This window comes from Thunnus thynnus, chromosome 4 (assembly GCF_963924715.1).
Source record: "Thunnus thynnus chromosome 4, fThuThy2.1, whole genome shotgun sequence".
Taxonomy (NCBI): Eukaryota; Metazoa; Chordata; class Actinopteri; order Scombriformes; family Scombridae; genus Thunnus; species Thunnus thynnus.
The window spans coordinates 15,681,001-15,705,736 of NC_089520.1; the positions used below are offsets into that span (position 1 = coordinate 15,681,001).

A 24,736-nucleotide genomic window follows, 5' to 3' on the forward strand; every position below is an offset into this window, starting at 1 on the left:
CGGTTGCTAAGCTATAATTGGACAATTACTGATTGGGGGAGGGGTCTAGTTAACGGTCATTTGCCAGATTAGTCGCACCTTGTCTTCTTTTTCATCCCTCTGTTTTTCCAGTGTTCCCATCTTCTTTACCTTTTTGCCTTCTGCACACTCTTAATCAGACCACAACCTCTGTCCCTCTGCTGTCTCCCTCTTGTATCCATCCCCAGTGTCTCTGACTTATTATAGAAGCTTGTACATGTTAAATGGCTCCTCTGTGTGTCTCCAGCACAAGACAGCACACTTTAAATTCTACATTTAGCGTGAGCAGAGAGAGGAAGGGAGGGTGAGGGATGGAAGAGGGATCCAGGGGGGGGACGGGGGACGGTAGTGAGCTGCAGTGGCGCAAAAAAAAAAAAAAAACATTAAATTGATATATTAGGGGCCTAAATAGAAACGCCTCCTACAAATGGGAATTGATGAACTCGTTGCTTAGTGCGTGGATCCTGACGACGATTTATACCCCCCACCAACCCCCCGTACTGTTCTCCTGAGCAACACGGCCTGGCACAGCAAGAGATGGGGACAGAAATATTGAAAGGAAGAGGAAGGGATAGCGGATTAAAGCGAGAAATTGGTCGAGGCAAAATAGGAAAAGGGGGGAGCAGAAAAGGGGTACAAAGGAGGAAGATGCCTCGGAGGGAATGTTAACCTTTGCAGTTGAGCTTCTTAAAAAGAGCATCACAGTTTATTTTTATGGCTAAAAATGAGGAAGAAGTTGGAGGCTCAGTAAAAGAATAATAATTATAAAATGCTTGCTCTTGTTGTGAGAAAAATGCATTGCCCATTAAATTAAATGTTTCTAGGGAGTAGTGGTGGTTGCAAATGGCTGTTAAATTTAAACATGACTGATGGGTATGACAGCAGTATTCCTGTTGTGTCATTTCACGCAAAAGTGGAGCAAAACAGCCACCTCCTTCCATGTAGGCTTGATTGTCCCTGTGGTCTGAATCATGTTTTATATGTTTACGAAAATAATTAAAACTAGAACACACACCATAATCTCTCCATCTCTGCAGGGTTCCAGAGTTCGTGCGTGAGAAGCGTTTCGGGAACTGGCTGAGAGACGCACGTGACTGGGCGATTTCGAGGAACCGTTACTGGGGCACACCGATCCCTCTCTGGGTCAGCGATGACTTTGAAGAGGTCAGGAAAACACACAAACACGCACTTGTGATGCTTTAATGGAGTACTTAATACTTCTAATGTGTCTTTCTACTCCACAGAGATCACACTATTTGTCTGTGTCATGACCAAATACCAAGATAGTAATTCTTTTCACAGGGAGCTGATCACATCTTTGGCAGCGCTCACAAATCAATCTGAGCTAAGCGTGACAGGTCGTAATTGGAAAAATTGAACTCTGTGTAACTCATTTTTATTTACCATAGAAGTGAGTTTTGGCAATAATTTCTTGTGTCTCACCAAAGGAAGATTGGCCTACTGAGAGGGTACAGAAATCCAACCTTTTCTCGTAAATTGGCATAGTGAAATTTTTTCTCGCTGACCTCCCTTTGACACACATATTTTAGCAAATCAGACCCCTTTTTTTTTGTGTGTGTGTGGAGGCTTGTGTAGGAGAGACTTTCTGGCATGGCAGAGTGGGGTGACCATGGTGTCAAACCAGAGAGCGTAGCGTGACTTTATACTGTAGACAGAGTCAGCTCCCCTCAGGCACCATTACCGAGTGCCTCCATAAACGCGACACATGAATGATTCATTAATGTAAACAGCAAATAAACATGAACCAAAATGTGTTTGGTTTTTGCTTCATACTGGTTAAGGCAACTTCAAAGGTCCTCAAAACAAACAGCAAATGATGGGGAGGAAAGGAAAGAAGACACATGAAAAAAAAAAGGGGGGTGGGGGGGGCAGAATAAATTAGCCAGTGAAGAAAATGAGGAAGTGAAAGACATGAGAAGGAGGGAAAAAATAAGAGATGGAGAGAGGGGGTGGAAAAATGGACGGAAGGTAGAGAAGCCAGCCAAACTGTAAATGTTCGTCTTGTTATGAGTGTTGATTGCCAAACCAGGCTGAGTGCGTGAAGTAGACTGAACTGAATAGAAATGTCAGAATTGGGTTGTTTGAGCGTTTGAAAAATGAAGTGTTGGTCCCCCAGCTGAAAGAGGGACAGCTAGTGACCTGCTTGCTGGAAATAGCATTGTGACTGTATCCAGAACACTTGCGCTCCCTGGTGCCTCCCTCACACACCCCTCAGCAGCAAATCACACCCAAAACTAAAGCTGTACACGTGTGTCAGTCTGTGTGTGCCAGTATGATTTCTATCTGTCAGTATCTTTTCTTTATGTTGTCTCCCCTCTGTCCCCGGCTTTCTGGATATATTCCTTTTACTCTGTCTTCTTTGGATCTCACTTTGATGTATCAGACTCTATCTGGGCCATGTTACCTAGTGCTGTGGTAAAACTAGAGCAGAGCCTACAGGTTAACTCTCTGAGGAGACCAGATAACACACTTAACCATACTTTCTAAGGTAAAGTTACTCAGGAAGTGTGTTAAAGTAGGTCTACTTTTAAGTCCTGTGGTGTTGTGATAATCAAATACAAAAAAACGGGTAGAGAAATGTGATAGAATTATTATACTGTAAGCCTAATCATTTTTTATATTAACAGTGGATCAAATGACTATGTGTAATGTGAAACAGGTTATTTAAATTCAACTTATAAGGGAATAATGCCTCAATGTTAACAGTTTATCATGCTGCCCCCAAGAGGCAAAAAAAAACAATTATTGTAGATTTAAATAGGTATCTCTTAATTAGGGTAACAACAACTGGCTTGGTTTAAATAAAAGGAACCAGGAAAAAGGGAGGATCGAGTCCCCTAATGTACATTATCATCACAAAAGTTGTATTCGTCCCCTAAAATTTGAAGTTTGCTTTTGGCGCATTTTGCAAATTAACCCATTATCAATTTTAAAATGCAAAAATGCAACTAAAATTTCTAGTAAATTGTGGATAATGCATATTGTAATTTTCCAAAGACCAAGGTGATGTCTTCAGATTGATTAATCAGACCAACAGTCCAAAAACCAATTTACAATGATATAAAACAGAGAAAAGCAGCAAATCCTCACATTTGTGAAGCTGTAGCCACATAATGGTGAGTATTTTTTGGGTGTTCCTAATTTAGGAATATGTTACTGTTAATGTCATCTTGTGATATTGCTTTTTTAAAGATTAGAGCTGAAACTATTGTCAGCTGCTGTTAATGGTAATTGATTAATCTTTTTAGGTAATTTTTCAAGCAAAAATGTCAAATATTTGCTGGCTACAGCTTCTCAAATATGATGATTTGGTGCTTTTCTTTGTTATATATGATTGTAAATTAAATATTTTTTGATTTTGTACTGGTGTCTGAACAAAACAAGTAATGTGAAGACATCACCTTTGGCTCTGAGAAATGCCAATGCCTGAGTTATGGGACTAAATTTCTTGGACTGAAGGATTCATAGAAAAAACTATCGGTGGATTAATAGATGATTAATTGTGTTTGCGTGTGATCTTGTTCATCAGGTGGTGTGTGTGGGGTCCATGGCTGAACTGGAGGAGCTGACCGGAGTCAAAGTAACCGATCTGCATCGGGAGAAGTGAGTCACTGATCAGCCGCTCAGATTATCAGGAAACCACTCGAACATGAACTCAGTGGTGTGTGTCTGCTGTGACAGTGTAACATCATCAGATTCACAGGCTGCATGTGCGTACAGGGGTGGACATGTGATGGGAAGTTAGTGATGTGGTTGTGTGTTGGTGTATAAATTTGTCCATTTAAAATCTGCCCCGTGTGCCTCTAATGTGACCTGTCTGCCTGAACCAGATGGGTGTTGTGGAACACTGATCACTTTACTCTTCCGATGTTCATCCGCTGATTACCTTTAATCACTTCCTTGGAGCTGGAAATCTTTAATTGATGAGGGAGGAAGAGGTTGCCTCATCCTGCTCCTGTGTGTTGAGTTGTATGTTCAGGGTTGCTATGCAGGTCTGGAGCGCTTGGAAAAGCACTCAAAATTATTCTAGCTATTTTTAAATCTAGAAGTTTAGTAAAGAAAAACTGTTTAGCTAAGTAAAAGTTTATCAGATGTTTAAAATTGTGGTTCGAATGTTTACAGTGTTTGAAATTTAAAATTAAGGAATGTAGTATAAGTCGTTGACTATAAATTATTTCAAGATCATTAGGAAAAAAATCCATTACTGCAAATTAAGACATCACACAGCAGAAATGTGGCTTGCTTGGAATGCATTTTGTATTAAGTTTTAGCTCCTTAAACAGTACTTTAGGTTGGTTTGTAGAGGTATTTGTTAGTGTTAGCTAGCAAGCTGTTGTCCATTAAGGAAGCTAATCAAGGAGCCTGAGAATTGAGATTCCCTCATCTAAATTGATGCTTAATTGTGTCTATAAGTCATTGTCACAACTGTACCTCGGAGTTTCTGGACTTAAGATGAATACTATTATTATTCTTTTTGTCGGTGTGGACAGGTAGTAGACAACTTCTGAAGGCAAAAGTGTTAAAGCTGTTCTGCAGGACCAAACTCAAAGGCGGGGTGAAAATCCTGCGGTCATAGAGTGTAGTGAGATGCAATAAGTCAGTTAGGGGTAATGGTGAACTCTCCACTCTTTCAGACATTCTTTCCTTGTCTGTGCACAAGAAGAGTGACGAAAGTAGATTTTGTGAAGTAAATAAAAAGCTTGACAGAAATTCAGGCCCTGCCAGGTTTCTGGTCTCCTCACACCCAGCCTATCACTTTGTGAAGTGGGCATGATTGTTGGATTATTGGTTTCAGAAATGGTTGGATGCATTCCCCTTATTCTGACGTTAAAAGGGTATGGGAGTAGGCGTTTCAGATGCTGTTCAACCATCCTACAGGCGTTCTGATGCTTTAAATGTTAGATTAAGAGAATATATTTAGTGCTGCAAGTTGAAAGACTGATCGACAGAAAAATAGTCTGCAACAACGCAGACAAATATCCAATGTTGGAATAAAATCTTAAGGGACGAAATAATCTCAAAAGCAATCTAGTTTTAGTCTTGCAAATAGTGACCCAGTCTTTGCAAAATGATGACACATTGTCTTTTAGATGTGAGAGGATGTCAGACTTTAGTCTTTGAAAAGTCTTTTGAAAGTATTCCTGTGTATGTTAGGTATAAGTGGATAAACTGTAATTAGTCCACATTATAAGGTGTGAAGTGGCCAACCCTTGACGATAATAGCTCTGCCTGGATTGTAGGAAAATGAACATTTTAGCTACAGTATACCTTGTGCATAACGCAGCAAAATGACATATTGAGCTACTGAAAATGTACTCAGCAGGTCTCTTCTTTTTGGTAAAAAACACCCTCTTTTGCTCAATAGGCCCTCTTAAGAGCAACAGAGCAGCTTTAGTGGCCAACAGTAGATTACTAAAGGTGTAATTGGCAGTTTATAGACCTGAGTGCCTGTAATTGTATAAATGTGTAGCAGGTTGTTGCTCAGTCAACTGTCATATATGAGGATTTGATGTAAATTTAATGGACACATCATGCAGACTGACACCACAAAAGCAGGTCCATCTGTTTTCCCTCAGCTTAAGTAACTTTTCTGAGGAAACAATGATTTTTGATCACATGTTGAATCTGAGCAAGTCGGTATACGGAGTAAATTAATCCATATCCTTGTGCTTGAAATTTATGACCCAAAGCAATAACAGACCTTATTCTAGTGGGTGTCAGCATAACATGAACACCACTGCTCTTTTCTTTCACCTTATACCCAGCAGTGAAAGACTATAAAATAGTTGTTTTGGACTGCGGCCATAAAGCCCATAAATTCATGGGCAAGGATCTATGTTGTATAAAAATGTTTAAAAAGTTCCTATGGCCCCAATAAAAGCCTAGAATAAAACCAAACTGGTCAAATTGTTTTTGCTACCATTTGTCAACTGTACTTCCTGTCTATTTGTTTTCATCTTTCTGTCCACTTTTCCTCTGTCCAGCATCGATGCTCTGACAATCCCATCACGGTGTGGTAAAGGTGTCCTGCGGAGGGTCACGGAGGTGTTTGACTGCTGGTTTGAGAGCGGCAGCATGCCGTACGCCCAGGCCCACTACCCCTTCAAAAACAGGAAGGAGTTTGAGGACACTTTCCCGGCAGACTTCATTGCTGAAGGCATTGACCAGACCAGGGGATGGTAAGCTGAGGATGGATGGATGGATGGATGGAAGTAATGGAGGGAGAGATGGAGAGAGGGTGACAGATGAGGAATAGAGACACAGACCTTCCCTGCTGACTTCTTTGAAGCATATTGACAAGAGCAGAGCGTACATGGAAGGATGGTCACATAGAGAATCAGGCAGATGAGCGGGAAAGATTTAATAATTCATAGTTTTTGAATTATCTGGATTAGTATCAAATAAACAGCAAATGACTGAATCAAAAACAAATTGTTAAAAAACTAATTTTCTCTTTTTCAACTACACTTGAGAGGAATGAATTGTTCTGTTTCAGTCCCGGTTGTTACCCTGACCTTGTATACTCTTTTTTTTTTGTATCCTCCTCTGTAGGTTCTACACCCTGTTGGTGCTCTCCACAGCCCTGTTTGGCAAACCGCCCTTCAAGAACGTCATTGTCAACGGTTTGGTGCTTGCTAGGTCAGTCCATTGACTTATTAAACAATCCTTTGTGCTCTTTTTTCAGTTGCAAAAAAATGTCTTTTCATTAAAGGATAAGGCTGTATTATTCTGTATATTCTATAGTTAAAAAAATACATAATATTGCCAGTCTTACCTTTTAAGTCAACTTGTTTCTAAGGTATTTCGTGTAGACATCTTTTTACTTTTCCATTTTTTCCCTCTTCTCTTGACTGCCTCCACGAATTCACTCTTTGCCCTTCCTTTTTCTCAACATTTTTTTTATTCATCTCGCCCTTCTTCACCTGCCCATTCATTTCCTAGCTTTTCTTCTGCTTCTCATGATTAGTGTGGTATATGTGCTGCAACATTTAGCCCTCGGAGCTGCTCTCCAATAGGGCTGCTTGTCCTCAGCCCTGGGGTCTAAACAGCACTGTGCTCACAGGCCTGCTGACCTGGAAGGACTTGACTAATTTGAATACCAAGTGCATGGTTACTAGCATGCACTTTAGTGCATGCATGCGTGTGTATGTGCATTAATGCCTTTGACTGTCCTATTCCTGCAGCGATGGACAGAAGATGAGCAAGCGCAAGAAGAACTACCCGGATCCGGGCCTGATAGTGCAGAACTATGGAGCTGATGCCCTCAGGTCAGCTCTGTGCTTGAATGTGAGCGTGTGTGTGTGTTTCTGAAGCATGAATGCTTGTTTGCCGGTGGCAGGGTTGTGTGTGTTAACCTACCTTATGTTATTAGCAAGCATGGTTTTAAAAGGTTTGAATCACTATCTACACTTAACTACGAACTGTCTCAGTTGTACATACAGTACTCACCCCATACACTATATACACGTGCATATACACGTTTTCCCTCCTCATACATTCTCTCCTTTGCCCTGAGCAATAAGAGTGCCATGGCCATATGGCCTAATGAATAAAGCACTATGCAGTTTCTCCATATGTTCATATATACACTGATGAAGAATGAGCTGTAGAGATAAAGAGAGAAAGGCGACAGTCTTTTTCTCTTCATGGCTTCCATTCACAATAGAATATGTCTCTTATGTTTTTTAAAAAAAACTGTAATTGGACTTTATGTGCTTCGCACTTTTTTGACAGCAAAAAATTGAGCCTGTGACAGTACAGACTGTGCCGGTTTTGAAATGATGAGCCTCTATGTACATGTTTGCTCATTATAAAGTGCCAAAAAGTATTTGAACAGTTGATGGTTATGTCTACTCTGCATTTATTTCAAATGTATCTTAGAGGCATTGCTATTAAAATTGCTCATGGCTCATTGCATGGAGTTGCATCATGTCAGTTTTCCTCCAGAATCATCATAAAAGCTTTTCTAACCTGACCAACCCAGTGTGGTGATGCCTGCCACAGACTATTATATCGATATGGATTATTTTGTTAGATTTTCTGTCATTGTCATGCCAACAGTGTCTCTGTTTCGCTTTAATGGAGAGAAGAGATTAATTTACACTCAGATGCTCGCTGTTGGTAAAATTAGGTTTTGGCCAAGCATTTGTACATTCAAAGTGGACATTTAGCCTGAAGTAAGTCTAATTTGTAAGGCTAATTCGATTCAGATATGTTTGACAACCGAATAGATGTGTACTAAAAAAATGCAGCCTGCTTTCATACAGTTCTCCTTCAACAGTTTCCTTTAAATGTCCAGTAGCGTTTTTTTATAGCCTCCATATAGAGAAGTGTTAGTCTCAGACTGTTGTGGCAGCTTTCAGTCATTAGCGACACTTACGAGGTGTCTTGAACCTGCTTAATGTCGAAAAAATAGAAGTCAAAAAAAAAAAGTGACCTTTTTAAGGCCGAAGCAGCTCTGCTTGCTTTATTTGCTGATAAACGCTGTCAGTGCTACCGCGAGATGCAAAATGCATGATATTGTTCACTTGCTCAGTCTGTGCGTGGTTTGCTCACTTACAACCATTTGTGTTGGTTCTAGTTTTTAACAAAGCTCATTGGGCCATTATTGACAGCTGGTGTACCCAGAGCAGAATGGTTTACAGTTTAATATACAGGAGAAATATACTCTGATCAGCCCAGATACTACTCTTGAATAGTGGCTTTGGACTTCCGTATCATCATTAGAGAAATCAACATAAACCAAGTAGTGACATTTAAAAAAATCAATTTATTAAACCACCTGCCTTGCCTAAATCTCTCAAGTATAGTTGCACAGAATCTAGTCCACTGCATCCCATACAGTATATCAGCCAGGGCTTCATGGTGCCACCTGAAGCTGTCTGTCATGGTGTGCATGCACAGACTAATAAGATGTCATGCCAACTGATTACTTTGCATTATCATGTATATATTTTATTTATGCATATCCCATCTTACAGTTGAATTTGTAAAGAAACAAATCATAACATTAATATTGAGTATTATGGCATTTGACATGTTTTCTAACCTTGAGGTTATTTGTTGCTATCTCCTCAAAAATGACATGATTTTATTTTATTTCATTTTAAACCAGCTGTTTGGGTCTGTATGCCCTGTATTCCTGTAGAGAACATTTAAAGTAACTCTGGAGATATGAATGTGTAACTGGGGCAGTTTTGCAAAGTTTATTCTGACTACTGCTCTGTTTTTACGTGTCTCTATCCCCTCAAGAGGAGCACATTTTCTTTTGTAGGTCCACGTACACATATAGCGAACACTCATATACATGCACACGTTTCTGCTTCCATGCTTCTAAGAATTATTTACCTGTGCACACAATGTATAGACTCTCATCCACTTATAATCAATCCTGTCACACACTCTGAGACTCAACAACACCTTCACTGTCTCTCCCTGCAGACTGTACCTCATCAACTCTCCTGTAGTGAGAGCAGAAAACCTGCGTTTCAAAGAGGAAGGTGTGCGTGATGTGTTGAAGGATGTCTTCCTGCCATGGTATAATGCCTACCGCTTCCTGGTGCAGAACGTTCAAAGGCTACAGAAGGTACATATATAATGAACAGAATAAAAAGTTATTACTTTCACAGCTCCTGCAAATGTTCCTTTAGCTACCCCTGGTCCAAAAAGTAGACACATTTTTGATAGTGTAGCAAATTCTTACTGTTATTTATTTACTAAGTCATTGGTCATTTGTAGAAAAAAGCTAATTACTTGTGATAAATACCATGAAATAATGTAGCAAAAGGTGCAGCAATTACTTAGTCTCTATAGCATTGTTTAACTGATAACTAGGCATTTAGGTGCAATTTTAAAACATTTAGAAATAGGAAAAAAAAAATCCAGATTGCCTGTTGTGCACATTAAAAACAAATCCCCTGAGAACATTTTTTTAAAAGTGAGAATGTGTTCTTAGTAAGCTGCAGATTCTTGACAAAGAGGAACCATTTGGTCTTTGTCCACAACCAATTTTACACCTCCAGAACTGCAGGGAAACCCGCAGGTGCAAACCTGTCAGTGTTGCCACCTACAGGCAATAAAAGTGACATCTAGTGCAGATTTAGCTACTTGCACCACCTGCAGGCTATGCTTGTGGCAGTAAAGTAGCAAATGTTTTAAAGGATTAGATAATCATTTGTTTCCCTCTCTAAATGTTAATGACCAGGCTTATATGAGGAAGTTGACCATCAGACCAGGGAGCATCGGATAGAAAGAATATCTTATTCTATTAAGAGATATTTTATCAATAAACAACAGATATGTGAATTATTTTTACAGCACACGCGTTTGTAGTTATATAGAAAATTTCAAAGGACATTACCTAGAAACACAAACATACAATACCTTCAAAAAGTATAAAAAAGGGGGAAAAAAATCATTTATAATTGCATAAATAGGTGGAACAAGTGTCCACCAGCACATCTCCATCTGATTCTTCTTGCTTATGTATGCTACAGGTTTCAGGTCTGGTTTTGGCTTCTTCACATCAATGATATTTTGTGTCATTGTCTGTTTATCAAATCAAATCGTCAGAGAAGTGAAAAAGTGTTCATTTGTGTTTATGTCTCTTTGTGCTTGTGTATTATTAATGTGTCAGGAGGATGACATTCAGTTCCTGTACAATGAAAACACAGCGAAGCAGAGTGACAACATCATGGACAAGTGGATTCAGTCCTTCACCCAGTCGCTCATCCAGTTCTTCAAGGCTGAGATGGATGGTGAGAAGACAAACATGCACAGCTAATCTTTACTTGCAGGATCTTCTCTTGATATAGACAGAGGCAAAGAAGATGACTGTTTCATAACTCGAAATCCATCCGTGCTGCTCGTATGTTCAGTGTAAATAAACTGACAGTTGTTCCTTGTTGCAGCTTACCGTCTGTACACCGTCGTGCCTCGACTGGTCAAGTTTGTGGACATGCTCACCAACTGGTATGTCAGGACCAACAGACGGCGTCTAAAGGTGAGATCACAGCTCTGAATTGGTGCTTGTTTGGTGTTAATGTTGTTTTATATGCAGGTTTTAGTTAGTAGCTGATGATTTATGGAGTCCCGGGAGTGCCAAATCTGGAGTAGTAGCAGTGTCTGATGAGTAGTAATAGTATAGTAGAAAAAAGTATAATAGTAAAGTAACTGTACACATAAAAGGATGAATACAGATGATGCAAAGATTAGTCAATTAATTGATTAGTAGTAGATGGACAGAAAACTAATGTTTTGATAATCAATTAATCATTTAAGTAATTTTAAGTAAAACGTCACGTTTCGTTCTCAAAGTTCTCAAATGTGAAAATTTGCAGCTGTTGTAACATTTTAGTAAATTTGATATTTCTTTGTTTTAAATTAGTTGGACAAAATAAGACACTTGATGACATCACTTTGCAATGGGCACTTTTTTTTTTTTTTTTTTTTTTTTTTTACTGTTTTCTGATATTATATAGGCCAAACGAATAATCGATTAAATAATCAGCAGATTAAAATGAAAATAATTGTTAGTTGCAGTCCAACAGATGATGCCATTCTTTATCGTTCATGTCATGTATCTTTTTCAGTTTTGTTAAACGCATACATTATTAATTTATTCAGTGGGAACAATGATTTAAACTACCAGTAGGTTTCTTGGCTTTCATTATAGCCTCATTATTTTTGGATATTTTATAGTAATCAGTTTGTGACCCTTCGATGATTGGGGGATACATGCTGTCTGTTAGGACACTTCTCTCTTTTCACTGTTCTAAGGGGACTGAGTGTATTGGTGTGTGTGTGTGTGTGTAAACTCTGTAGGGAGAGAGTGGCACTGAGGACTGCCTGTGGGCGCTGGAAACCCTCTTCAGTGTTCTGTTCTCCATGTGCAGGCTGATGGTGAGTCATACTGTTCCTGTGTGTAATTGTGTGTGTGACTGAGAGAAAAAGCGATTGTATGGAGGGAAATTTCTTGTGATGAAGTTTTGCTTTTGTGTATGCAAGACACAAAGAAATAATGCTGGTGTGTGTGTCTGTGTGTGTCTGTGTATGTGTGTGAGTTATGAGCTTGCATAGCTATGAATAATGCATGAGCTGTAGGAGTTTTTATTTTTAACACATTGAAGATGTTTGCATGTGAGGCGAGAGGCACACTAAGAGCCAGTTAGCCTAACCCAGATCAATGCAGATCAGCTTTGAGCTATACAAATTAATTAGCCGTGGTTGAAATGGTGGAGAATCACATTAGAAGTAACCTCACTCTGGCACAATCCTGTTTGAACTTTTATACCATTTGAGGAAAAAGCTGAAGAAAAAATGTGTTTTCTATGCTGATTTTATAGCTCCTTCTGACTTTTAGACCTTGATGTCAGAAAATGTAAATTAACTACAGTACTGTGCATCAAATAATCTTCCTCTCTTCTTTTTTTTCTCACTATCTATCTCTATTTGCTTTCTTCCCTCCTTCCCCTCAGGCTCCCTTCACACCGTTCATTACAGAGATGATGTACCAAAATCTGTGTCACCTCATCGACCCTGCCTCTATCGAAGAGAAGGACACCAGCAGCATCCACTATCTCATGATGCCCCAAGTCAGGTTGGAAAAATCCCTTTAATAAACTTAAATTATAGGGAAACTAACTGCTTCATGCCACGTTGAACAGCTAATATTAATATTGTTTTATTAAAGGATTTGGCTGGCAATTTCCTATATTTTTCTTATTGTCAACAAACCTCATGAGCAGAGCCAAACCAACAATGAACTCATCCTACTGACAAGTATTGTGTGTGTGTACAAAGCCTGATATATATTTCTAAACCAACCAACATGCTGTCCAGTGCAGCCCAGTGCTCATTGACGTGTTTTTAATAGTTTTTGGACAATAACCGAGGTTATCAGCACAGAGGAGTAAGATATATCAGGCTTTGGATACACACACAATAATTGTAAGAAGGATGAGTTCATTGGTTTGGCTCTGCACACGAGATTTGTTGACAATAAGAAAAATATAGAGAATCACCAGCCAAATCCTTTGACAATGGGTCACATGTCTACTTGTATTTGAAAGGAATCGCTTATATTGACGAATCCAAATGAATCGTCACCCGACTCTGCATTTCCCCTCAGCTCTGCACAGCGTTTTAGCGTCTATCAGCTCATTGTTTTGGTCTTCCAGCCTGCAACTTTATTGTTTTGGTTCAATCTCACCGCCCAGCTCATCATTATTTTTGTGCAGCTCATGAACATAGTTGAGCATGTAGCAGCTTATGAGATATTTTTCCTTAGGAGTTCTGTTTCAAAGTGGCTGAAAACAGTTATTGCCGGCTTAAATTAAAGTAACAATGATAATAAGCATTCATTGTAAATCTCTTCTGAGAAATTCCCTTGTTTGCTTCCCTTTAATACACACCATCAGCTAGAGAGCAGCAACTCTAGATCTTATAGCCTCGTTTCTCATAGGATATTGACTGCTGATTCAGAGCCTTATCAGGTTCAGCCAGAGTGCATAGTCTTACGGCTTGATCCCATCATCTCTGTCTGTGTTGCGTTCCAGCTTCAACGCGGCCACCAGAGCTGATCACAGCCGCTCTAGTCAATGCTTGTGAGCATCCAGTCAATTTTCAAAATAAAGCACCCTGTGCAGACCCCCGATCGTATATATCACATCACTACTTCAACATTACGTTATAACCGTTGGCACCAGGCCAGAAGTCAACCGGTCAGAGGATATTTGTCACTGTGGATGACAAGAGGTTCATCTTGGAAGTGGAAAATTACAAGATTTTATGACAAGATTTATGATTTTATGGCTTCCTCTTCAGGTAGAGGGGTGGCTCTCTTTTCTCTGGTGCTGCCGGAGCAAAACGCTCTGCTTCTCAAATGCTCCCGGTGGGATATGACACCGTGTAGAGAACAGAACAAAACCGCGTTGCAGCCAGAACGCAACACAGACATGCCCGAAGGGATCAAGACATTGCTTTATCCCAATCATGTCATACTCTGAACTCCTCAGAGTAGAAGCTTTTGAAGCTCAAGAGTCCACGGTAGTTTCTAGATAACTGTCAGCCTTCACAGCAGCTGTTCTCTTTGTGTCTTAACCGTTCTTTCTCTTCATTCCCGCTGTTCTTTGTTGTCAGGCTTTTTTTTTTTTCATGTTCATCCTAGTTTATATACCACCACTCTTGTTTTATTGTGGTTTTAGGAAATTATCGAACCTTTCGATTTTAAAGTTAAGTTTTGGATGAATTGGGTCTGTAAATCAAGGCTTTTGAGGAGTTCTTGAGCAGATTTTTGCAGCAAGCACATGTGTCAAATGCAATTCATAGCTCTTTGTTTCTGTGTGATAAAAGTGAATTGCAGATGATGCATTTTCCACAGCAGTACAAAGTCAGTTCCAACCAGCAACCAGGTCATCTGATATGAAGAAAACTTAGAGATTGAAATCCTTATGCACAGCCTCCCCTCCACTGCTATCTTCTCTAAAAATCATCTATTTGTATTTTTTGGGTAGACGCTGTTGATATCTTTAGTAAGTGAGAGAGCGAGAGAGAGAGAGGAGTGTGTACACTTTCAGTAGAGAAATACTCTCACAGAACTGATAGTCAGCCCTGCAAATGGATGTTGGTCATAAAATATGATCATCTCATTTCCCTCACTTCACTTACTTCAGTTAAATGTGTGCCCTGGTGGCTGATCAGTTTTGCTATGCCTGTGAGGAATTTCTAATTGCCCAAACTTAATTGCATCATCTTGAACTATAAAAAAAAAAGTTGTGACATGATTAAATATCCATTTGATTTCGCATAAGGAAAATAGTTTGTGTAATGGTTCATATAATCTCCCCTGTCACTTAGGCAGCACACAGTGCTGCTGCTTTATTAGCCGCTTGTCCTTCCTGCTGTCGAATGAGACTACTTCACCCCCTCCCAAAGGTCAGCCACCAATCAGGCGGTGGGAACAGCTGCTCCTCAATCAGCTCATTAAATGATTGGCTGTCCCCGGTGTCCTCTCCTCTCTCATTTCACTCCAGTGTTGTATGCACACTTGGGGAAGCACACTGCATGAGTAAATGAATAAGCGTCGTGCATGCACGCACACACACATTCACACACACACACACAGAGTCTGTGTTCCTGCAGACAGTTAGGGCTTATATCACTATTATGTGTGATTACCGGTGGCTGTGCAGCTCTAATTTGAATTCAGAGGAGGAAGTCTCAGTGTACCTTATTAGTGGATGTTCTGGGTTAAACTCTGGTGCTGATGGTTCTAAACTCTGCCTTTATTGAGATGTGTGGTACCAACCTTGTTGTGCTTTATTAATTTCCCTCAGCAGAAGATCCATTTAAACTTCCAAATCACCATTAACCAGAAGATGAGTCACTGTAAAAATGCTCCTATCACCCTGAAATCGTACAGAATTTCTCAGAATACAGAATGTGTTTTTATGTTCCTCTCATCCCTCTGCATCTTCTCATTTTAAAAAGTCAGCACGGTCAGGTGGTACCTTTTGCTATTGATTTAAATAATAAAAGTCCCATGCATGTATAGAGTTTTGGATGAAACTTGAGAAAGTAGCACTTTACCACCTCATCTTCTTGTATGACTATGAAACAGTGGAGTTCAGGGGTTATTTAGACACTCGTGCTCTGACATTTTAACAATACGTGTTGACTGTGGTAATACTCAGGGTTTCTTTGCTCATCTCTCTGATTTACAGGGAGAGTTTGATTGACAAGCGCATTGAGAGCGCTGTCTCTCAGATGCAGTCTGTGATCGAGCTGGGAAGAGTGATCCGAGACAGGAAGACACTGCCCGTCAAGGTAAATCATCAACCTTACCCAGTTCACTTGTACGCTCCAGTACATGAGGTACAGTTGACTAAAAGTATAGAAAACAAGGTCTTCAATTGTCACATTCAATCTGTGTATATTTACATTACATTTAAGATAATTGGGAAATGGGGTCTCCATTACATATTTTGTCCACTGGAAAGCACTGTCAAAGTCTTTTTTAAAAAACTGTAAAATGTCCAGTACAAACACAATTGGTCACAATTCCTTAAGGGATCCTTATCAAAAATGTTTGTGTATGTTATGCTTTTATGTAAAAGAAACATTGGCTGATATATTGTTTTCAGATTTATATAACTCTCAATTCTGCTTCAGAAATCAAGTATCTGGCTAATATGATATTTAATGGACTGCAGGGAGTTAAAGTTACAAATATATAACATCTTAAAAATATGTGATTGTAAATTCAGTATTCTGGGTTTCCAATAACTTTAAGTGGATTTGGTTTTGTGATATTGCTGCACTGGGTTTAGTCTAGTCTAGTATGTATGGTTGTTGTGTTGATTATGACAACCCAGTTTTTTTGTACTTTTAGATAATGTACAGTTCTGTTGATCAACTGTAATGTTTGTGTATTTCAGTACCCACTGAAGGAGGTGGTGGTCATTCACCAGGATCCAGAGGCTCTGAAAGACATCCGATCCCTGCAGAAATACATCCTGGAAGTAAGTGAAGTGTCTTTTGTATTTATTTTTTTTTCACAAGGAATAACTTCTTTATATTTTTGTGATAATTGTACTTTTTGTGTACTTTGTGTAAATTGCAATTAAAGTATTAGTATTTGCTGTTAATTTAATTTACACAGTTATTGTACCAGTTTCAAGACAAGACGTGCATCATCTTATCTTTCCCATGAAGTGTTCCCCTGAAATCTCACTTTGTTGTTCTACTGTGCTTTGATTTGAGCTATTAAATTCATAAGTTAAATAAGGGGCTCCTTGATGGTCTAGCGGGTTTAAGGAGCAGTCCATGAACCACAACACCTCTGGCTCGTGTTTGACTACAGACCTCTGTTACAACACATTCATTCCCTCTTATCGACTCACTAATAGATAGGTTTAAAATGCACTAAAAATGTTTGTAAGTCAAAGAGGAGAAACATCCCCTGATCGCCTTTGACACTTCAAAGTCACTACTGTTTGTTGGCTTGATAGAGGGGATGTAGAACAGGAGTACATCTTTCTTCATATGCTGTTTATCTTCAGCTGTCTGTTGCATTTAAAAAAGTTGGTGGAGCAGATGCCTAAATAAGAATAATTTCACATTTGATCTACCTCACACCTCATTGAATGTAGAGTGCAAATAGGAGTAGTATGTGTTTTTTTCCGCTTTAGTACAGGAAACATTATATTTCTGTTGGTTTGTTTGCAGACCTCACAGTGACAGTAATATACATCATTGTAGTTTAACTAACTCTTCTTGCCCTTTCACATACTGTGGATTTTCTGTATGGAAAAATTCTGTCGACCACCGGGCGTCTGCTGTTTTAAATATGTATCGTATAATTTTTTTGTCAAAGTATCATTATCACTGTATGCCTCTGCATTGAAAAGCGTAGATTACAAGATAACATATATCTGTGGTTCGTTCAAGTGCTGTCCAAGATTGTAAAAATGACGACTTGGACATCAGACAGACTAATTGTCACAGCCTTTTGGCACAAGAAGCCATTAAACTGAAATGATCCCTTCGTCTTTGCGTTTGATTCTCCAACAGATATTCCCACTACTGTCAGTATCAACCCCATTGTAACCTTTTCCATGCTTTACTTGGGAATGTTGCTGCTATTGTTCTGACTAGAGCCACAACAAAAGATCTCCTGAGATGTATTGGGTCCCGAGCTGAAAATATTACCGATACACCTTAGATGAAAAGTTGATTCTTGCTCTTGTTCCCACATGATGCTGACCAGGAAAACTGACAGAACATTTACGGATTAATGTTCACGAGAGAAAAGGGCTTCTGTTGCAGCATTCTGTCGGACTCTGCAAGCTTTATCTTAGTTCTTGCCACTTCTCTGTTTCATTTCTGTTGGGGAAAACGTTTAACCTCACCACCTTCTAGCTTCTCTCCAGTAAACAAGGTTTATTTGATCAGAATTGAGCACAGTTAAGGTCTCACTGCCCAGGGAAGAACCTTTAAACTCTGTGTGTAATGTAGTTTCAGTTGAGGGAAGGTTTTGGAGGTTAGGTTGACTAAGTCTGCCTAACCTCTTATTCAAAACTGTCCTTTTTATCTTTGCTTTTACTTAGATTACCAATCAATTAAATTTCTTTCAGCACTACTTAAATATGCATCAACGGGACACCTGCAGACAGTTTAACATTTCTATTCAAAATGTCAAAAATGCTCCGTGATGACTTTTAAAATAAAGTATTAACTTTTAAATCTTTACCAGTATCGCTGATGTCGACTGGTCTTACTGACTCGCTCTCTGAGTGAATTACTCTCTCATTTTTGATTGGCCCTTTACAGCAGGTCTGAGGTAATTAAAGTTTTTTAATTTTACTCCAACAGGATGTAACAAAGCATTTAGCTTAACTTAAGACCACTCAGAATTGCCTGTTGTGATATAATGAGTAGTAGATAGTATTGGTAGCAATACTAGTACTGACATGTTTGATGGGATTGCTACCTGGAGTGTTTGACACTGGACTTATGCAGTAGCCAAGTCTCAAATTGCAAACGTTGTGATATGAGACACAGCAAATGATCATTTCACACCAAGCAGTGGTGAATCCTGATTTATGCTGATTGAAGTTTCATTGTCTATTTCTTGAGGCAGAACATGCGTTAAACAAATTGTCTCTACATTCAGAAAGGAAGAGAGTAGGCACAAAATGTGATAGGCTGTTAATGGCCACCTATATTTTAGCTTTGGTCAGCTTTTTCTTTTTCTTTTTTTTGATGCGTCGCTGAATTCATTGTAATGCACCAAAATACTGTATATTGCCACTTTATTATGCATCACACACACACGCAGCTATATATGTCCTCAAGGTAAAAGAGATTTGTCTTGTGGACTTTGGCATAGATTCAGTCCTATTTTAAAACCAAATTCCACTCAAAACAATAGCTCGAGTCGCTATTTTCAACCCCTCAAGCTGTTATTTTCAACACCTCACTAGCCTTTCTGTCAGCAAGTCAAATATGCTAGAACTCGGCAACAACCTGCAATTTTTCAGCGTGATTGACTGAAAGAAGCCGTGCATGGCAGGGCTAGGGTGGGTGTCAGTATGGCTAAAATTAGTATCAGATATGACTGGTTCACATATTTCTCCCTCTCCTTAGATTGAAGAATAGAACGTATTGAATTGAAAGGCACTGAATAGGAGGAATGGCTTGCAGGGTTACTGGAGACTTAAAGATCGATTGGCTTACTTGGCTTACTGACTGTTTGATTTCGTGGCTGACTCACTCCCAAAGAGAATTACTCTCTGTGGTCATATTTTGATTTGCCCTTTAGAGTATACGCTGGTGGTAATTAAAGTTTTCTCTTTCTATGTTAGATTGTGTTTTTATCTAGTTTGAATGGAGTTTTTTATGGACTCAAGTTTTTTTTTTTTCAGTGCATTTACAATTCAGTTTCACTTGACATGTTTCAGTTTTTATTTTGTTTCATTTATTGTATAATAATGAGAGAAAAAAAACGTATGAATCCAGACAATGTTAGTGTAATTTACCACTATATTTCAAGTAGTTTACATTGCATTTGGTTGGGGCGGACAGGTATACATGCTGGGTGCAGGATTAACTTTTTAAATGTTTAATTGACCAATTGCAGTTGGTTCACTGAACGTGTGAGCTGTTGTCGAGGAGAGCTGTACTGATTTTTCTTTACCTAATTTTTTAACAGTTTGGCAGCATAGAATGAAAACACACGGTCATTAAAAAAAACAATGTAATTGTATGCATACTTTAATTGAACTTTTGTTAGTTTTGCAGTGTTAGTTTCATTTTAGTTGCTTTTTGTTTTCCTTTGTATTCTTTTTTCTGTTTGTCTCTGTTGACGCTGGTACTCATTCACTGACAGTTTCTGTTCGTACCTGGGCAATAAACACTCTCTACAGGCAACTACAAGACTGTGACTTTACCTTTTCTAAGACATACTGCGACTATTTTTCACTCTCCAGGAGCTTAATGTGCGCCAGTTGACACTGTCGACAGACAAGGACAAGTACGGTATCCGCCTGAGAGCTGAGCCAGACCACATGGTGCTGGGCAAGAGACTAAAGGGGGCCTTCAAAGCCGTCACTGCGTCTATCAAGGAGCTCACCAGCGAACAGCTAGAGGCCTTCCAGAAGACAGGTATTGTTGTGGGTGGTTGTCTGTGCAAAAAGTCTGTGAACTCAGGGAGCAAAGAAAATTAACAAAAACCTTTCAGCAATTTCAATGCACATCAGCACATTTTTACTTCTCGACACAAATGACACAACTACTTATTTAGTTTATTGAAGGAGGTAAGTGTTAGGATTTTGCTCGCAATTACACAATTGTTGCATGTTGTGTCAAAATCATATTTTTTTTTTTGCCAAAAAGTAAATCATGAATCCTTGTAATGAAAACCTTCTACAGACAGACAGCCAGTTAGTTTATCCCCATAATGCTAACCCTAACCCTTCTGAAACTATAATCAGAGCTAGAGTCCGGATCAAAGGAGCGCAAGGTATCTTGTCTCTCCAATTATAGAAAGACGAGGAGAGCCCCAGAGTCTCTGGGGAAGGAAGCTGTGGAGGTCAGCTGGACTGTGGGAACTTAACATTTCCAATCACTTGGACGTTTGAAGTCTAGCCAATTGGAAGGAAGGAGTATGAGGGATGGAAGGAAAATGGTAACTGTGGTAGAGGAAGGTGGAAAAAATGATGAAGAGAGGAGACACACAGATGAAAAGGTGCACAGTGGCACCAAGTAACAGTTCATTGACTTGTGATTAAAGGCGAGATGTGATGTTTGAATAAACTAAACCCATTTTTTAAGGGGCTAAACTGTGTAATTCAACACCTTTCTCTGTTTTAGAAGACAAGGTTTAGAGATATTTGGGAAGATGGCAGAAAAAGGTGGAGTAAAAAAAGACAAAACAAATGTCACTGATAATGATTATGATCCGTTTGATGGATTGTCTACTTCTATCGCCGATGCAGTAAAATAACGGAAAAGCTCACATCCAGTTGAGAGCCTACTTTTAACCTTTTGAGCAATTTCTAGCTGCAGAATTCACGAATCAAAACCTTTATAATTTAGACTTAGAAGGGTAGCAGTTTGGCCAGATACTTGATTGTGGGTTCACAGCAATTGGTTGTATCATTCCTTACCTGTAATTTCGAGCCCATCGTTTTGACGCTGTAGAAAAGAGGTGACGAAAGAGCAGAGAAGTGAGGAGGGACACAGGAAATCAAAGCGTGGAAATCTGGGATTAGAGAGAAATGGAGTGACTGTTTCACCCGGCCTCTGGGTGTGGAGAAGTGAAGAGGAGAGAAGAAACATGGTCATGGTTTTTAGTCAGAACACAGACATGGGTAATTGCTGCCACTGGCAAAATCGAGATATAAACCTGACTAGATTGAGTTTGCTGTATTGTTTAAAAGCTCAGATCTCTTGTGAATGTGACCAGAAAGACTGCAATGTAAGGAATTTCAAAATGCAAGCAAACACTAGTCCACACCCCAACTAACTCAAAACAGAGCTTTGGTCTGCATGCAAGTTAGGAGAGGACTTTAATCTGAATGATTCAGTGTAATTGAAACCTTTTCTAGGATCTTTCTCCAAAGATAACTCCGGCCGAATGAAGACTAATTTCACACAATCAGCTGGCAATTATTCAAATTTAATGAGGAGGATGGAGGGGAATTAAATTGTTTATCATCACATTTTCACTAGGGTCTGTAGCCAGCATTGATTTAATCATAATAAGCATCAAAAAGCCTGAAAGTTGTGTACAAATATAGACATCTCTCTACTTGCAAGAATTCGATTTTTCACAGGAAAACATCTGAAACCTTATACTCTTTATGTTTTCTTTTTGTAGTAAACCTCAACCATTTAGTTGAACACAAATTCCAAATATTGTTTGACAAATCACATTAATTGTCTCATTAAGTATCTTTGATCAAGCTTTGGATATTTGCACAAATGATAGTAATATGTGTGTTTGGGTGTTGTGATTGATCTGAGTCCTAATCTAATCTAGTCCCTTCAAAACAGTTCAAACATTTCCCTGAATAGATCTCATTCAACACCCAACTCTCTTTATATGAGAGCAGTCCTCCTAATTGGCTCTCTTCGTCCTACAACATAACTTTGTCGTACATCATTGTTATTGAGAGTATCCCAACCCAAAAGGAAAATCCTAGTACAGTGATCAACCACTTACATGGATCAAAAAGCTTGGGACAATCATTCCTATACAGATTCTGTTTAAATAATTTGCCTGTAGTAATCAAGTAGTCTGCTTACAGTGTTCATTTTGGGTCTTTTCATACATGACAACATATGGAAAAAAAATATTAAACTATGGTAATTCTATTTTTTTGACTTTACTCCCACAATACACGTATGATAGGCTGCAGCGCCATTATGACTTTGCGGTAACCCGTCAGCTTCTGGATGGCTACCTGAGACTGGTGCTGCATACACGTTGTAATCATCACGGGAAAAAGAAAGTCATTTTCTCTCAATGAAAAACATTCTATACGAAGCTAACGACAAAATACCAAAAACGAGCCAATGAGATGCAGCAGCAAAACAACGAGCGTTTAAAACAGCTATACTGTATTCTGAAACAATCAACTGAAGCTGTCTGTTTGATTACTTTATATTCATGTAATAAATATACAAATGTCAATTAGATGGCAATCTGTGTGAGAAATAACAACAAAGAAAAAAAAATTGTTTATAATAATCATCTGCTTATAGTGCTCAATTTGAGCCAGAGAGACTTGATCACTATTAGCAGTTTCCACAGACCACAGATAGTATAATTTATGGTAATTCAGAAATATGGGCTGATGGTGCTGAGATACAGTTGGGTTCCATATTGTTGAATTTTGTATGAACAGCATGTTTATTATAATAAAACCACATTTTTTTCTATGAATTGATTAATGGTATTGCATGCAGCTATATAATGATGTGTATTTTTAGGTTCATATAAACAATTGTGGTTATGAATGTTTTCTTATTGTTGTGCTTAATTTTCAGGATGCATCACGGTGGACGGACATGAGCTTCATGAGGAGGACCTCAGGCTGATGTACACCTTCGACCAGAGCTCTGGCACAGCTGCGCAGTACGAAGCACACTCTGACTCGCAGGTATGCTTCTTAAATACTACTTCTTTGCATGCAAATTCAACACTATGATGGACAAAAATGTGACCTTCAGGAAACATGGAGTCAAAATTAGATTGAATACTTAATAAAGGGACATTGTTTGCAAGACAGTATGGGACTCATTCAGACAGGACAGCTTTCAGGCAACTTAAAAAAAGGCCCTATGTTGTAAGAAATGGATATTAAAATATTATATTCAGTCACTGAATCCAGTGTAAACTGTACAAAATTTAGAAATTCAGTCAGATTCATGAGAATTAATACCGGTTCCTTAAAGGGTCTTATAACTGGTTAACAAGAAATTGGCTTTAATATGCATTTCATGTCTAAGGCCAGAAACATGCTCTGTACAAGTACACGAACATACACTCACATATTTAAACAACTATTAAGGGACCTTTCCACTTATGCAAACAGCAAGTTGCCATTTTTTCCTTTTAGTGAAAGAATAAACTACTGGACGGATTGCCATGAAATGTCTTCAAAGTCCCGCTCAGGATTAATTGTAATCACTGTGGTGATAAAATCTAATCTAACGCCACCATCAGGTCAAAATTAAAATTTGTACCTGCAAAACTAATGACATTCCCATCAGCCTCAGCCATACTTCATGTTTATTGCTAATTAGCAAATGTTAGCATGCTAACACTCTAAGTTAAGACCTGGTAAACATTGTACCTGCTGAATGACAACCTGTTGTCATTGTGTACATGTTAGCATGCTGATGTTAGCATTCAGCTCAAAGCACCACTGTGCTAGTTATTTTAACTGGTAAAATCAGCTCATGGGAACAATTTCAACAATCTCCATTATTTCTGTCCTTTTTGAAATTTTTCCTTTCTGTCTAAAATTCTAGTAACATAATGAATAAATTACACATACATGTACAGTACATTCTCCCCTCTACTTGCCATCTCTCAGTCTGTCTCTTTACTGATAGATTACCTGCTGTTGTTGTCTAGATTGGGTTACGAAGTGCAATGTACATTAACTCGATCTAAGAATATAAACACTTCTCTGCCGCTGCTCCTGCACCAAGCTGCCATATACCATAAATGCGTTTATGTGTCTTTACTAGGAGTGTGATGTATGAAATCATTTCACGGCTAAGTGGAAACCAGCATGTATGCGTTTCCCACAGGCCCTCTCTAATCAGTGCTCCTCCAACCGTATACACACCACACGGCTGCACCTTAATACCAGTTTACTGAGCTGGCTTTTTAATTCTCTCTGTTACACTCGCTCACTTGCACTGACTCCTCAGCTCCCATTTGTCTGCCTCTCTTTGTCTGTCTGTTTCTCTGTTGCCTATGTGTACTTCTCTCTGTCACCTTGTCATCTCTTTCCCTCCTCCTCTCCAGTGTTCAGGGCTGGCAGCAGCTCAGCCTTACACATCATGTCAGTCAATTTACTTTTACTGTAATGACTCAAACTGACAACAATATTATCATTATTACTGCTTGGCTGAAAGATTCTTTTTTTTCTTTCGTTTTGTACAGTACAAACAAATGGTT

General features: G+C 39.0%; 1 protein-coding gene across 1 annotated transcript in view; it reads left to right on the forward strand.

Moving 5' to 3' along the window:
- iars1 (isoleucyl-tRNA synthetase 1) overlaps positions 1-24,736 on the forward strand; it is a 60,316-nt gene that overhangs the window by 26,404 nt on the left and 9,176 nt on the right. The window contains exons 14-27 of the mRNA XM_067586915.1: positions 1,056-1,182; positions 3,569-3,642; positions 6,024-6,218; positions 6,592-6,678; positions 7,224-7,307; positions 9,481-9,625; positions 10,676-10,796; positions 10,950-11,041; positions 11,863-11,940; positions 12,516-12,637; positions 15,762-15,864; positions 16,476-16,559; positions 20,028-20,202; positions 23,092-23,204. Coding sequence (XP_067443016.1) covers positions 1,056-1,182; positions 3,569-3,642; positions 6,024-6,218; positions 6,592-6,678; positions 7,224-7,307; positions 9,481-9,625; positions 10,676-10,796; positions 10,950-11,041; positions 11,863-11,940; positions 12,516-12,637; positions 15,762-15,864; positions 16,476-16,559; positions 20,028-20,202; positions 23,092-23,204 — 1,600 coding nt within the window. The remainder of the gene's footprint in view (positions 1-1,055; positions 1,183-3,568; positions 3,643-6,023; positions 6,219-6,591; positions 6,679-7,223; positions 7,308-9,480; positions 9,626-10,675; positions 10,797-10,949; positions 11,042-11,862; positions 11,941-12,515; positions 12,638-15,761; positions 15,865-16,475; positions 16,560-20,027; positions 20,203-23,091; positions 23,205-24,736) is intronic.